We start from the raw sequence: 14,983 nt of genomic DNA, 5'->3' as shown, positions 1-14,983 counted from the left end.
GATTCCCAGGAGTAACCCCTCCTCGGGTGTGACACCCCCTCTCGAGGACCACGACCGCAGTTGCTTGGGTTCGGCCGCAGGCCCCTCCGCCTTGGGGAACTGCACCTCACTGCCCTTCAGCACACCTGGGTCTCGCAGGCCCCACTTCTTCCGGGGCCCCGGTCACTTACTGCTGGATGCTCCATCCTCGGGGTGCAGAACATCCCACTTCTGACACCAGTGTGATGGGGTTCTGGGGTCCCCCAAGCTCTGCACCCCGGCCGTAGGCAGGAGAGTCTTTTACTTAGTAGGAGAACAGCGGGTTTATTAGCCGACAGGACACAGCATTGTACAGAGGAGTCAGTGCAGCAGGCAGAGACAGCCAGTCCAATCCATGTTGGGGAGAGGAGGCCCCGAGGGGCCCCCAGAGCTGGGGCCTTGCCCCCTCCTTTGTCTTTCTCTCCCTCAGCCCAGACTAACTGCTTCCCAACTCCCAGTTCCAATTCAAACCCCTCAGGCTCCACCTCCTCCTTTGTCTGCAGTACAAAGGTGTTACCTGGTTGTCAGGGTTACCCTCAGCAGGAGCCCCACACCCTCTGTGAGCCACTCACACACACACAGGTATCCCCCACTTCTTCACAATTATTTATTTGTCTTACCATAGTGCCTAGGAGTCCTTGTCACTCAGTACGTAATTTTTGAGTGTTTGTGTGTTTTGTTTCTAAATGTTGCTCAGATTGCATTTCTTCCATAAGTGCTTTTTGTGCGTGCGTATGCGTATGTGCTCGCACGCGTGGATGCGCAGATCTGTGATCCAACGTGATTTTAATTATCCAGCCAACCACTTATCATGGGTGTGGCCAAATTTCTCATGGTTCCATCAAGTTTGTTTATCAGTCCTGGCTGTCAGTGTTCTGTGTTGTTTAGCCGTAATCTGGCCCAAATGCCTAAGAGCCCATTAAGCAGTAGAAGAGTTGGTAATGTGCTTGACAATATTGACCTCCTGTGGTCCAGCAAATTCTCACATTTAGCACTGGTCAGTCCCAAAAGTGCTGGACTAGAGAGGTTCAACCTATATAAAGTTCTTTAGTTAGTTGAATGCAGTCAACCAGATTACACTAAAAAAAAATACCCAAAAAAACAAAAACCCTTCTTTCCTTCTCCCTGCCCTGCACTCTCAACTCCAAAAATGCAGTTTGTTCACATTCACAAACAAAACTGCTTCTTGGCCCAGAGACTAAGCATGAGAAACACACGGAAAAAAATAATTTTGAGGAAGCTATTGGTGAATGAAAATGGGGATTTAAAACAAAATGATTATTTAAATTTTTACATTAGTGAGAAGCCTTAATAAAATAGTGAAAGGCTGGATTAATTTTCATGAGGGAAAATATTCTAGTTTACCAAGCATGGTAGATTTGTACAAAGATACTTAGCACTTCAGAATTCAGTAGCAAAATGCAACAAAAATGTGCTTATGAGGCTGCTTTGCTAGTTTTTATATTCCTTAACTTTTCGTTCCTGGTAATGTTAAACATGTGTTAAAATTCGTTTTCAGTGCTTTTGCTATCAAGTTTGATTGCTGTCCAGAGGTGAGATTCTCCCCTACTTGCTGGTGAAGGTACTGGAGTAGTGTAAACTCTCTCTAAAAGACCTGGATCCAGTCAAGGGAGAATAATTGAGGAAGACAGCTGCAGACTTTCTTTTGAAGATTCTCCCTACCCTAAAACCTAGTAGTGGGAATAGGAGGACCAGGTCTGATATAGGAGCATCCTCATAGCCTGAGAAAGCTATGTTTTACTGTAAGTTTAAAAGCAGTCCATTGGCACCTATGCAAGAATTGTTATAAGTTAGAGAAGCTCTCAGAAATGAATGATGCTAGCCTGCCAGTCTGGACCCCAGGGAGTTCCAGAACATAGGTGATATAAAGATAACATAAATCCACTGTTGCCCTTCTGGTAGGTGCAACACAGAAACTCACCCCAGGTGTTTGACATGTCTTGACTGCTGTGGAATGTTAAACTCTAATTATATCTAACGTTATTTTTCTCTTCTCAAGCGCTATCGGACGCCTTCCAGATCCAGGTCAAGGGATCGCTTCAGACGCAGCGAGACTCCTCCACATTGGAGGCAAGAAATGCAAAGAGCTCAAAGAATGAGAGTTTCCAGTGGAGAAAGATGGATAAAGGGAGACAAGTAAGCCCCTGCTTTTTCCTATATACATTGGAATTTGTCTAGAATACAGTTCTGCCTTTTTTCTTGTTTGTTGTATTACAGTGAATTTTTTATTTTCATAATATTTGATTTTGACTTATCTCATCACTTTATCCTCTTTAAAGCATGTCCCTTTATAGTTATGGCTACACAGTAGCTATTAATATGTATGTTTATAATACAACTTAGACTTCGTATGATAATTAAGTTCCAATAGTGAAGTTATTTTCTTACTTTAGTTAAAAATTTTTTTAAAATTACTATTTTTCTTTCTCCAAGGAGTGAAATAAATGAAAATAAAAAAGATGTTCAGAAAAGCCCTGGCAGAGGAAAAGAAAGGAAAGTATCAGACCATAGACAAGTCTCTGAGAGCCCAAACAGAAGAGGGGAAAAGGAGAGGAAGACAAAAGACCACAAATCCAGCAGTAAAGACAGGGAGACAAGGAGGAATTCAGAAAAAGATGATAAGTATAACAAAAGCAAGGCCAAGAAAAGAGCTAAATCTAAAAGTCGGAGTAAAAGCAAAGAGAAATCGAAGAGCAGAGAAAGAGACTCTAAGCACAATAGACATGAAGATAAGAGAGTACGGTCAAGAAGTAAAGAGAGGGATCATGAGAGAGGTAAAGACAAGCACCATAATTCTAGAGGGAGAGAGAGAGAAAGGAGCAGAAGTAAGGAGAGATGTAAAAGTGCAGGAATAAAAAGTAATGAACAAGATCACAGAAAAAGCAAAGATAGGGAGAAACATGCAAAGTCAAGGAGCAAAGAGCGCGAGCAAACTAAAGGAAAACACAGTTCCAACAGTAAAGCAAGAGAACGAAGCAGAAGCAGAGACAAGGGGAAGAGAGCCAGATCTAGAAGTAGAGATAGAGATCGGAGTAGAAGTAAAGAGCATCCGAAAAATGAAGATAAAGAGGCAAAAAGAAAAGGAAGATCAAGAAGTAGAGAGAGAAGAGGTACACCAGAAAAATATAAAGGAAAAGAGAATAGGAGGAGGAGAGATTCGAGGAGCTATGAAAGAGAAGAAAGTCAAAGCAGGAACAAAGAGAAGTATCTGAACAGAGAAAGTAGAAGCTCATATAAGAGAAATGACACTGATAGCCAAAGGAAGAAGCGTTCAAAAAGCCAAGAAAGTAGTAGTCCTGAGACGAATAAAGATAAAAAGGCAAGTAGAGATCAGGATAAAAGTCCAGACTCAAAGAGAAGACAAAGCAGTAAGGATAGAGAATTTAAAAAATCATCTAGACATAGGAGTAGGGAAAAAGAGAAGACTAGATCCTCACTAGAAAAAGAAATTAACCAAAAATCAAAGAGTCAGGAAAGAGACCATGCCCATCGTAAGGATAAAAAGTCTGATCATGAATCAAGTCCTGGAACTGATGAAGACAGACGTGGATGAGCTATGGACTTGTTGTTTCCATTCTGTCTCAAAAGCTTGAGGCATTTTGGGGAACACCTTTTTTTATGTGGACTTCAGTTTGGTCTTTTGATAATCTAAAACCTGGATCATTTGTACTGCGAAAGTTTTAATAAACTTGAAATGAGAAACATTTTATGTGTAATACAGTGTGCTGTGTTTTAACTGTTTCATTGCTTGTGTATCCATTTTGTGTGTTAACAGCCAGGGGAAAACCTGTGTTGCATGTACATTTTTAATTTATAAACTTGGTTGGCCCATAACAAACATAAAACTGTCTGTAAAGAGCTTTTTTTTTTTTTTTTTTTTTTGAGCACAGGAAGAAGCTTCAAATATATGAAGCCAGTACGACTCTGCAAAGCTGTGTTGGTCACTACAGTGTGATTATATTCCTAATACAGTAGTAGTTAGAAAGCCTAAGGAAATGGATGCGTGTGGCACAGAGGGATTTTATAATCACAAGGTAAAATTGTGCCTCCGCCCTGCCTAAACTGCTGTCAATACTGTTGATCAGTATAACAGTAGAATTTATTTGTTCTGTGAGGCAGCTAGCTGCACTTGGGAACCATCTCTTTCAGAGAAATTCAATTTTTATAGCATTTTTACAAAAAATGTAATCGTTCAGTATGAGGATTTTGTAACCTTCCTTCTTCTGGAAACAGGAAACTGCTTTTATGTAGCAATTAGTCTTTGAGTACTACCTTATTTAACTTGCTTGTTATAAAAAACCCAACTTTGGGTGCAGCAGCTAATTTTTGAAGAAGATCCTGTCCTTATTCAGTTTAATTGCTGGTTATTGGATGCACAGAGATCACGAATTCCCCAGGATTCACACTGACTGCATTTGTAGCAGGGTTCCTAATTGTGTTTTAGTAACCAGTGCCTGAAATCAAAAATTAAACAGAAGAGCAGAAGTGTTTGTTAGTGACTGACAGTGGTTTTAGTATAGTGCGGAGCAATGTGTTGTCTTGCTTTCTGTAACCTAAAAGCAAAACCCACTCAGCATGAATAGGTAGAGGGTCAGCAAATCGTAGGACTCCTGAAGAAGTGCCACTGCACTACGGTCATGCTACTGTTGTGTCATGAGACCCATATGTTACTATAGTAGTATGGGATTTGGTCAGATCTTGATACTGAGTTGACTATTACATTAAGGCCTGATAACACAACCACTGTTACAGGTCTGTCAGGCATTTTCATAATACAGCAGGCCCCCTAATTCTGAGCATGTGCATTGTTAAATTGCCTGAATTCAGGTTAGTAATATCCAGAAAATCAAAGAAGGAACAAATAGTTTCTGTTTTTAAGGGGCAGAGGAGGAGAAGGAATGCAGCGTATCGATAAACAATGTGGACTGGACTCTAGGTGAATAAAACTTGAAAGTTACTTCTTTTATTTTATTACAAAAATAGCTGGAACTACTGGGTACCATCAGGAAATATTTTTGTAATGTTTTTAAAAAGTATTTTGCATGTAGTGATGTTAATGCAGAAAGAATAAGAATGCTATACAAAACTGTAAAGGGTATTAAAAATAACAACTCCCTAGGAGTGGTTGCAGTTAGGGAGGTTAATGGCCATGCCCACTGAGGGCAGGGTGCTGGTCCAGCCTTGCAGGCCTGGCACAGACAGACGCTGTTTGAGCCTGGCCGGAACAGTCCTGTTCTGTGGTGGGCCCACGCCCTGATGTGGGCCAGGGCCCACCCCCAACTACACCTCCATTTAATCAGTTAAAATTAATGTTTAACTGATTAACTAATTAAAGGGGATTTTAAATTCCTAGTTGTGATGATAATGAAAGATCTATAATAGTTTTTTTGTCATTGTGTGGGACATGAAGCAACTACGAACACAATACCATGTTAGTAAATTTACAGAACTGCATCTGATCCAGTCACATTATTTTAGGTCTGACATCGAAAGCAAGAAATTAAAGTTAAGAGCGCTGTCAGGTTACGTCGTGCCCAGGTTTCTTTGACATATTTATAATTGAGGAGGGATACAATGTGCTCCAGTGTCTCCCTAATTAAAAACTCAATTAATTGCAGAATTTTTCCATTATTTTTGTAGAGCCTCTGCAAAAAAAAAAAAAAAAAAAAAAATCTGCCTCTGCTGCTGCTTCAGCATTAGTTAACCAACAAGCATGATTTGCATTGCTTATGCATATGCCTGCTGACATCACCCATCACTGAAGCTTGTCTAAAATCAAATCAGCAAACTAATAAGTAGCTATGTTGGCTCCTGTTGCATAGGAATTTGGGAGGGCACATTGCCCAGTTTGTGTAGTGAGACTAAAAGACATCAGTAGAAAATAATTTTCAAGATGAGTCTTTCATTGCAAGATAGTCAAAGAAAATATTAATCTTGTGATCATGTGTATATTTAAGTAGTATGTCCTTTTAAAATAACTCATTGGATGGAGGAGTGAAAAGTAAGAGTCCTCCACTATAGTTTGAGTATAGTTTTGACCAAGATAAATTTGTAAGGTCTGTTTATTTTAGAAAATAAAATACATTTGATACGCTTTCATAAGTTGCCTCCCTTGTTTGGTTACAACAATGTATAATAGGGTTTTTGGGTTATTGTTTTTGTTTTTTATGTTCTTGTACTTTCTTTGTAGCTGATTTAAATCCACATGAGGAGACAGCACCATAATTCAGTCACGGTTGACACAGACAGATGAATGTTGCACTAAGGGGAAGTAGGCTGTACCATCACACATGGTGGGATCTTCAAAAGCACTTGATGTTGGCTTACCTCTGCTCATGCTAAAGTTGAAGGTAAATTCGGCAAAAGCTGATTGCTTTGAAAATCCTACCCACAGTTTCTCAGATAGGAAACTGAAATGTGATAAATATTTAATTTCAGGTAACTAAAAATGCTTGTCTGTCCAGCATGGAAAGCATATATTGTAATGGAAAAATTTGTTTTCTAACTAATCCCTCTAGTATTGGTCCATTCAGGAATATTTATGTGCCACAATGATTCAAGAAAAATCGGTAAGGGCAGAAGCAGTGGCAGTATTAAAGATATTAATTTCATTTTTGTCAAAGCTGTTTATGATGTATTAAGTGCACATGCTGCTAAAGTAAATTTTCACACTCTTGAGAAAAGAATGCTCAGCTAATCTAATGACTTGTAATGATTGCTGATTTTATAATCTGCTGTAGTTGCATGCTATCTGCAATGGGATTGAAGAATAGAAGTTGTTCCTTTCAAATTTTATACCAAGTCCAGATTTGATGTTGGGTATTCTTGAAGTTGTCATTAACCTATACGTGCATACTCTTCTTGAAGCTGGATGTACTGTGCAATATTTCAGAAAGCATTTCCTTGAAGAGACATGTCGTCATCTTCCAGTTTTCTGTTTTTTAATACTAGCCACAGCACTAGTGTTTAAAAAGTCCATGGGTCAAGTGTCACTCTTCACATCCATCTAGTTATCAACATTACCTGTAAAAGTTAGTTCTCTGTTGTCACGCTATGGATTTTTAAGGTGTTAATTCTCTATTGGATGGCTTCAGGTATTTACTGAAGGCTATCCCACAGAGAGATCTAGCTTATTACTTAGTCGTGCAAATAGACTTAAATATAATATAAACCCTAGTTGAGGTTTGTTTCCGTTCTCTCATCCTTACATTCCTTTCCTAGAATAGTTGCTATAGTTAGGGGACAAAATATCTCTGCAGGACATACCTTCCAGGAGTGCATTTGATTTACTGATTAGGATACTGGCAGAAGTATATTTATTATTGAATTTTAGTAAGATTCCTATTATGCAAAAACCGTTAGTAAGAAACATACGATATATTATCTGATAGATATCTTTCTAAATTGCTTTCTGTTCTTGTCTAAAGTATTTGGAAGAAGGCTGTATGAGAAATGATCTGGATATTTGTTTTTCTGCATGTGTGATGTGAATTAATTTTGATGTCTGCTTAAATTCCACGAGGAAATAACAAACAAAACTTCACACTTTCGTAATCCCTTAAATCACTGTAGAGTAAATTTAAAAAGAAAATTATACATTGGCTGCATTTACGCTTGCATTCCTCTTTTGAAAAAGGCATGCAAATAAGGGAAATTGAAAATACAAATGAAGTGCAGATTTACATATCTGGCTCCTCATTTGCATATTCTTTTGAAAGAAGAAAAGCAGTGTAGACATGGCTCCTTCGAAAGTAAACCCCATCTTCGAAAGAACCCTTCTTCCTATAAAAAAGGGAAGAAGGGTTCTTCTTTGAGTGTCCCCGTGGGTGCTCCACATTAGGTGTCGGGCTCGCCCGGCGCCGCAGATCGGATCTTCCAAGCAGTTTCTGCCGGACCGCGCATGTGCCGGTGCGCGCCACTCCCCCGCGCGCTCCCGGCCACGTGCGCGATCCGGTCCCCGCCAGTTCCTCTTAACCGCCGTCGGCTGCAGACGGAATCCGAACTAGGCTAAAGCCAAGTAGCGTATTCAATGGCTTTAACTGTTTTTTCTTTAAAGTTTTTCAAGTACTTAGGCTACTGCAAGTTAGCCGGTTGTTATTTTTCAAAAAAAAAAAAAAAAAAAAAACAACAAACAAACTACAAGGGGGACAGCTTCAATCCAGTCCCAGTAACAAGCGCCGGAGGCCAGGAGCATAGGGCCATCAGCCCTCCTGCTGCAGCAGGCCATCAGAAGGGGAAAACAGCACAGAGAAGGTGCTAAGTACCCGTTTAACAACTGAAAGACTCACCAACAATGTCCTTTTCAGGATTTAAAAAATGTGAGTCCTGCCGAGAGGTGCTGCCAGCATCTGATGGGCACAGTCTATGCATAAGGTACCTTGGGGAGTCCCATGTTGCACAGAAATGCTCCTTCTGTGCTAAATTAACAGCCAGAGCAAGGAGAGACAGGGAGATGCAGCTTGAAATGCTGCTTTTCGACAAGGCGCTCCAGCCAGACGTGCCGGAGCGGCCGCAGCAGGAGGGACCCTCCGGGGCCCATAAAAGAAAAGCTGCCTCCCTCACCCCATCAGCGCAGAAACGGAGGAAAGTCTCCCCAGCCCGATCCCTGCCGGCAACAATAGCGAGCGGGACGGGAGGAGCGAGCAGCCCCCAGCCGCAGCAACAGCTGATCGGCGGCGGCACAGAGAGCCACGTGGAAGCGGCTCAGCCTCCGATAATCAGCCAGCCGCCCTGCACTGCAGGCAGGGCGGCGGCTAAACAAGCGCCGGTACCGGCGGCACCGCAGGCAGCGGCACCGACCCCCGGGGAACCGGCGGTGCAGAGCGCGCAGGCACGCAGCCTGCAGGCACCGGAGGACACCGCACGTGCGGCACCACCCTCGAGCGTGCCGAGCTCGGTGCGGACGGGGCCGGGATCCCCTGTACGTCAGGGGGTGGAGTTACCTCCTCAAGGGCGGGGGAAAGCTGCACACAAGAGGAGGCATTGCAGCCCCTCTCCGCACAGGGCTGTGGAGTTGCTTTCTCACAGCCCTCCGCTTATGTTGCAGACTCCAACCAGAAGGCAGGGGTCCCCCCTAGCCTACCCGGAGCCCCCTTCTCCATTTTTTGCAACCAGCCTCACCCTGGCTGGGACCACCTTCACCCTTCCTGGGGTTTGAACCGCTGGACTATTATGCAAAATCGCTCTCTCCAGCCCTCCCCCAGACGCAGAGGGTATGCACCAAGGGAGTGGTCTAGATCACCTTCCCAAGAGCAGTGCCTATACTGCCATGGTCGCCCCTACCACACGGGGCATAGACACCATCGGCTATCTACTAGGGAAAGATCCCCACAAACGATCTCGTACCCCCCAGGGCAATTGTGACCGGGGACAGAGACTCAAGCATCTCAGGGGGGACTGGTTATGGAACCCCGAGATTTTCCCTCGCAAACCTCTAGTGAGAGGGTGTACCATCACCAGCAGGAACCGGAAGGGTCCAGAGAGACGTACCCCAGCGGTTCCTCGCTCTCCTCCCCTGACGAGGCTACGGCCCCGGGGGACGTCCATCCTCCGGATGATCTCAAACAGTTCCAAGAGCTGTTTTACGAGGGTGGCCTTCACGCAAGGCATCCAGACAGCTAAGGTGCAAGAGAAACACCATAAGCTCCTCAAAAATCAGAGACCTCCGGCCTCCTCCAAAATAGCAATACCGCTTGATGACGCAATCTTGGAGTCTGCCACTATGATATGGCAGACTCCTGCGACTATTCCGCCTGTCCACAAGAGAGTGGAAAAAAAAAAAAAAAAACTTCGTGCCGACAAAGGGCACGGAGTTCCTGTTCAGCCACCCACAACCAAATTCCTTGGTGGTGGAGTCGTCGCAATGTGGTGGAACAGACAAACATGCCAAAAAGCTAGAGCTGTTGGGCAGAAAGGTCTACTCCTCCTCCACTCTACTGTTGCGAATGGCAAATTACGCAGCGCATCTAGCGAACCATAATTTCGACAACCACATTAGGTTAACCTCCCTCATGGACTCGCTTCCAGAGGGCAAGAAACCAGTGCTCAAGGCCATCATGCAAGAAGGCTACGCGGCCTCGAGGACGGGAGTTCAGATCGCCCTGGATGTTGCGGACACAGCAGCACGCTCCACAGCTACAGCAGTGGTGATGCTAAGGGAGTCCTGGCTCCAGACTCCGGGTATACCAAGGGCCTGCAGACAGAGATAGTCGATCTTCCCTTCGACTCGCAGAAGCTGTTTGCTGAATTAACTGACTCGGTCCTTCATTCCAGTAAAGATTTAAGAGCCACACTTAGGACCCTGGGGATTTATACCCCTCCATACAGAAAGAAAAGTATTACCCTCAACAAAGATGGTACCAGTACCAGCAACAGCGTCCCCAGTACCACAGGGGTTACGAGCAAGGGCGACATCAACAGCACCAGCAGTACAGAACTCCCAGGCGTCATTCCCAACACAGCCGTGCGTCCTCGGGGCAGGGCCAAAGGCCACAAGTTTGACACACAGATCCAGGGCTGCGCCATCACTACCATCGCAAGGTCATCCGAAGCGGTTATTCCACCATCGCCTCCGACCATTCTATAACCAGTGGCAAAGGATCACCACAGATAAATGGGTGCTGGAGATCATAGCCACGGGGTACGCCATCCCCTTCCAGTCGCTCCCACTGCCATGACCTCCATCCAGCCCCACCTCCAGGAGGCCTCCCACGTAGCGAGGCTCAAGCAGGAGGTAGACCATCTCATGCTCATAGGGGCAGTGGAAAGAGTGCCGGAGCAACTGCAAGGGAGAGGGTTCTACTCGAGGTACTTCCTCACGGGGAAAAAGACAGGAGGCGGGAGGTCCATCTTAGATTTTTGAGGCCTCAACCGGTACCTGCGCAAGCAACGCTTTCGGATGATCACAATTGCCTCCATCCTTACGGCACTAGACGATGGAGATTGGTTCGCAGCCCTCGACTTATAAGACGCGTATTTTCACATAACTATTCATCCGGCTCACCTACGATTCCTCTGGTTTTTCATGGTAGGCAAAGAACATTTTCAATACAAGGTCCTACCGTTTGGCCTCTCCTCGGCCCCCAGAGTCTTCACCAAGCCCTTGGCAGTGGTGTCAGCCTACCTGCACAGACAGGGGGTATGTATATTCCAGTATCCGGATGACTGCCTACTCAAAGGGGCCTCGAAGGAGGAGGTACTACGCATGATATGCGTCACAGCAGGCACGTTCTCTTCGCTCGGCCTGGTTATCAATCTGACAAAATCAAAGATAGACCCCACACAGGACATAGAGTTCGTAGGGGCACGCGTAAATTCTATTACAGCGAGGGCATATCTACCAGAGACTCGCTTTCGGGCCGTCGGCTCCCTCGTGCAAGTCTTCACCTTCAGCCCTACGGTGCTGGTTGTGACGTGCTTACAGCTGCGGGGCCACATGGCAGCAGCGACGTTCGTAGAACAGAACGCCAGGTTACACATGCGCAGCATGCAGCACTGGCTGGCGAGCGTATACAACCCGGCAGCACACACTGTTCACAGGGTGGTGTCGCCCACAACAGAGGTGCGCAAATCCCTGCAATGGTGGGTAAACCCCGAGAACCTGCTAACAGGGGTACCCTTCCACCAACCACACATATTGGTTTTTCTTACTACAGATGCCTCCCTCATAGGGTGGGGAGCACACATGGGCGAAGAGGTGACGCAAGGGCTGTGGTCCTCCATGGAGCAGTCACTGCACACAAATATACTGGAGCTCAGAGCAGTGTTCAACGCCTGCAGACACTTCCGAGACCATATAAAAGGCAAAGTAGTCGGGATCAGTATAGACAATACCTCCACCATGTTTTATATAAATCGGCAAGGAGGAGCTCGGTCCCGTGCCTTATGTGCAGAAGCAGTCCAGTCGTGAAACTGCTGCATCGCCAACAATATAACCTTGAAAGCCTCGTACTTACCAGGCGCTCACAATGTGAAGGCAGACCAGCTGAGCACGCGTTTCGCACTCACGCACGAGTGGCAGATCCGTCCCGATCTGCTGCAACCGATTTTTCATGCATGGGGTTTTTCCCCAGATAGACCTGTTTGCTACTGAGCACAACAAGAAGTGCCCACGATTCTGCTCCAGGGCAGGACTGGGACGGGGGTCCCTGAGGGACGCCTTCGCGATCTCATGGAGGGGCCCCCTGCTTTACGCTTTCCCTCCCACAGTGCTCATCCACAAAGTGTTGCAGAAAGCCAGGAGGGAAGGAGCCTGAATGATCCCGATAGTCCCAACGTGGGATCGACAGCAATGGTTCCCCCTACTCCTGCGCATGTCGGACCGGCCACCGATGCCCCTTCCGGTGGCGCCGGATCTGCTCACGCAAGCCCAGGGGTCCATAGTGCATCCGCACCCCCAAGGCCTGCGACTACAAACGTGGTTAATCCATGGCTCAGCTCCCTAGAGAGCACATGTACGGAGGAAGTGCAGCAAGTCCTACAAAGTAGCAGGAGGACTTCCACCAGGAAGACCTACAAGCAGAAATGGACTCGTTTTATGGCATGGTGTTCTACCAAACAGCTAGCCCCCCTTTTCGGTGCCTATGGCTGTGATATTAGAGTATTTACTGGACCTCAAGAGAGGAGGACTCTCGCTATCCTCGTTTAAGGTCCACCTTGCCGCCTTTTTGGCATTCAGACACGGAGAGACAGGGCACATGGTGTTCGCCCATCCCATGGTTACCAGGTTCCTTAAAGGGCTGGTAAACCTATACCCCCCTCGGAAACCGCTTCCACTTTCGTGGAACTTGGACCTGGTGCTTAATGCAAAAAGGGGACCACCATTCGAGCCTTTGGCCACGGTTTCCCTCTGCCTCCTTATGATAAAGACGATCTTTCTTCTCGCAATCACGTCAGCTCGCAGGGTGAGCGAGCTTGCGGCAGTTATGGCAACGCAACCCTGCGCTGTTTTTTCCAAGGAGGTGGTAACCATACGGCTGCATCCAGCCTTTGTTCCTAAAGTTTCTTTCTGAGTTTCATACTAACGAACCTATTGTTTACCCTCGTTTTATCCAAAGCCTCATAACTCTAACAAAGAGGCGCGCCTACACCTCCTGGACGTGAGGAGGCGCTAGCTTTCTATATAGACAGGACCAAGTCCTTCCGGAGAACGGATAGACTCCTAGTCTCTATCGCTCCCAAATCAAAAGGAGAATGTCTCTCTTCGCAGAGAATCTCGAAGCACATCGTATCTTGCATAAAAATGTGCTACAAACTCAAAAAGACTCCTTTCCTGGCCATGCCCAGGGCTCATTCCACTAGGGCGGTGGCAGCATCGACAGCCCTTTTTCAAGGGCGTTGCGCTAAAAGACATTTGCAGAGTGGCGACCTGGTCATCCTGTGACACCTTCGCCAAACATTACGCCCTTCACGGGGTATTCCAAGAGGATACCCGTCTCTCGACAGCGGTCCTCTCGGGGACAAGCTACACATAATCCGATTACCCACCTCCTATCTTGGGTTACTGCTGGGTAGTCACCTAATGTGGAGCACCCACGGGGACACTCGAAGAAGAAAGAAAGGTTACTCACCGTAGTAACGGTGGTTCTTCGAGATGTGTCCCCGTGGGTGCTCCACTACCCGCCCATCCTCCCCGCTCCGGATCTCTGTTTAGTGTTTTGCAGGAGCATCCGAGGCGGTTGGTCAAGGAACTGGCGGGGACCGGATCGCGCACGTGGCCGGGAGCACGCGGGGGAGTGGCGCGCACCGGCGCATGCGCGGTCCGGCAGAAACTGCTTGGAAGATCCGATCTGCGGCGCCGGGCGAGCCCGACACCTAATGTGGAGCACCCACGGGGACACATCTCGAAGAACCACCGTTACTACGGTGAGTAACCTTTCTTTCTTTCGAAGATGGGGTTTACTTTAGAAAAAGCTGTGTCTACAATGCTTTTCTTCTTTCTAAAGAATCTCTTTTGAAATAATATGCAAATGAGGAGCCAGATATGTAAATCTGTACTTCATTTGCATTTTCAGTTTCCCTCATTTGCATGTCTCTTTTGAAAGTGGAATGCAGGTGTAGACGCAGCCATTCTTTCACATCATTCTCTGGAGCAATACTTCATTTAGAACAATTTATCCTAAGAAATTTAAATCCTACCCAGAGGTCTGCAAGGTAAATGCATTTTGCAGAATTTAAATTCCATCCCCTTAAGTCTGCCTATGTAAGATTGCAGGGCTCTACTGGTATTAGTAAGAAAGACAAAAATCAGTCTCTTGATATGTTTCATTTTGGGAATTCTCATCTCTTGAATGTAGATTTATGTTTGAGGAAAATTTTAGCTCTTACCATTCAGTTCAGTTAAAATCCCAGAATAGTTAGGAGTACATGTTTAGCAAACCAATGCTGTTTTTCACTAAGGAGCACAGTGCTCTGTAAAGCTTAAAAAAGAAAACAGAACAAAAATACACCCTCCAAGCTCTGATCCCAAAATAAAATTTCATGTTCACTGTAAAACTTGAGAAAAGATGCAGCATATATCAAACATGATCAAAGAATAAATCTGAGGATTTTTTAAGTCAATTCAAAGGAAAGTGAAAATAACAGGATTGTAGGTCTTGTGATAAATCAAGCTGAAGTTCCCCTAACATGCTCCTATGAGCAGCCCCACTAAAACCAGTGGGGCTGCTCACATGAGCAAGGACTGCAGGATCAGTCCCTTGAACTGCCACTGTGCATGTCTATACTCCATAAAGTATTAAATGTGTGCGTTCATCAATGTTCCAAATGGTTACTCGTTGAACATAGACTAGAACTTGCACTAATGTAATGCAATAGTTGACTTTGGTTAAAGACTTTGCAACATGCAGAGCATGTTTGTAGGAAAACTTGCAATGATTTTTCTGCAAGCATTTAATCCTTTTTTACATCTATCCTTGTAAAATAAGTGTATACCTTGTGTTAACTT

General features: G+C 45.4%; 1 protein-coding gene across 2 annotated transcripts in view; it reads left to right on the top strand.

Moving 5' to 3' along the window:
- Nucleotides 1-3,743, top strand: part of PPIG (peptidylprolyl isomerase G) — a 47,892-nt gene extending 44,149 nt beyond the window's left edge. For both annotated transcript variants that reach the window (XM_075002010.1, XM_075002011.1), the window contains 2 exons: nt 2,039-2,175; nt 2,473-3,743. In XM_075002010.1, the coding sequence (XP_074858111.1) occupies nt 2,039-2,175; nt 2,473-3,592 (1,257 nt within the window). In that variant the 3' untranslated portion in view covers nt 3,593-3,743. The remainder of the gene's footprint in view (nt 1-2,038; nt 2,176-2,472) is intronic.
- The last annotated feature ends 11,240 nt before the right edge of the window (nt 3,744-14,983 follow it).

Source organism: Carettochelys insculpta, chromosome 8, assembly GCF_033958435.1.
Source record: "Carettochelys insculpta isolate YL-2023 chromosome 8, ASM3395843v1, whole genome shotgun sequence".
NCBI classification, from domain to species: Eukaryota; Metazoa; Chordata; order Testudines; family Carettochelyidae; genus Carettochelys; species Carettochelys insculpta.
Note: the sequence above shows the minus strand (reverse complement) of the source record. Positions and strands in the feature narration are given on the sequence as shown.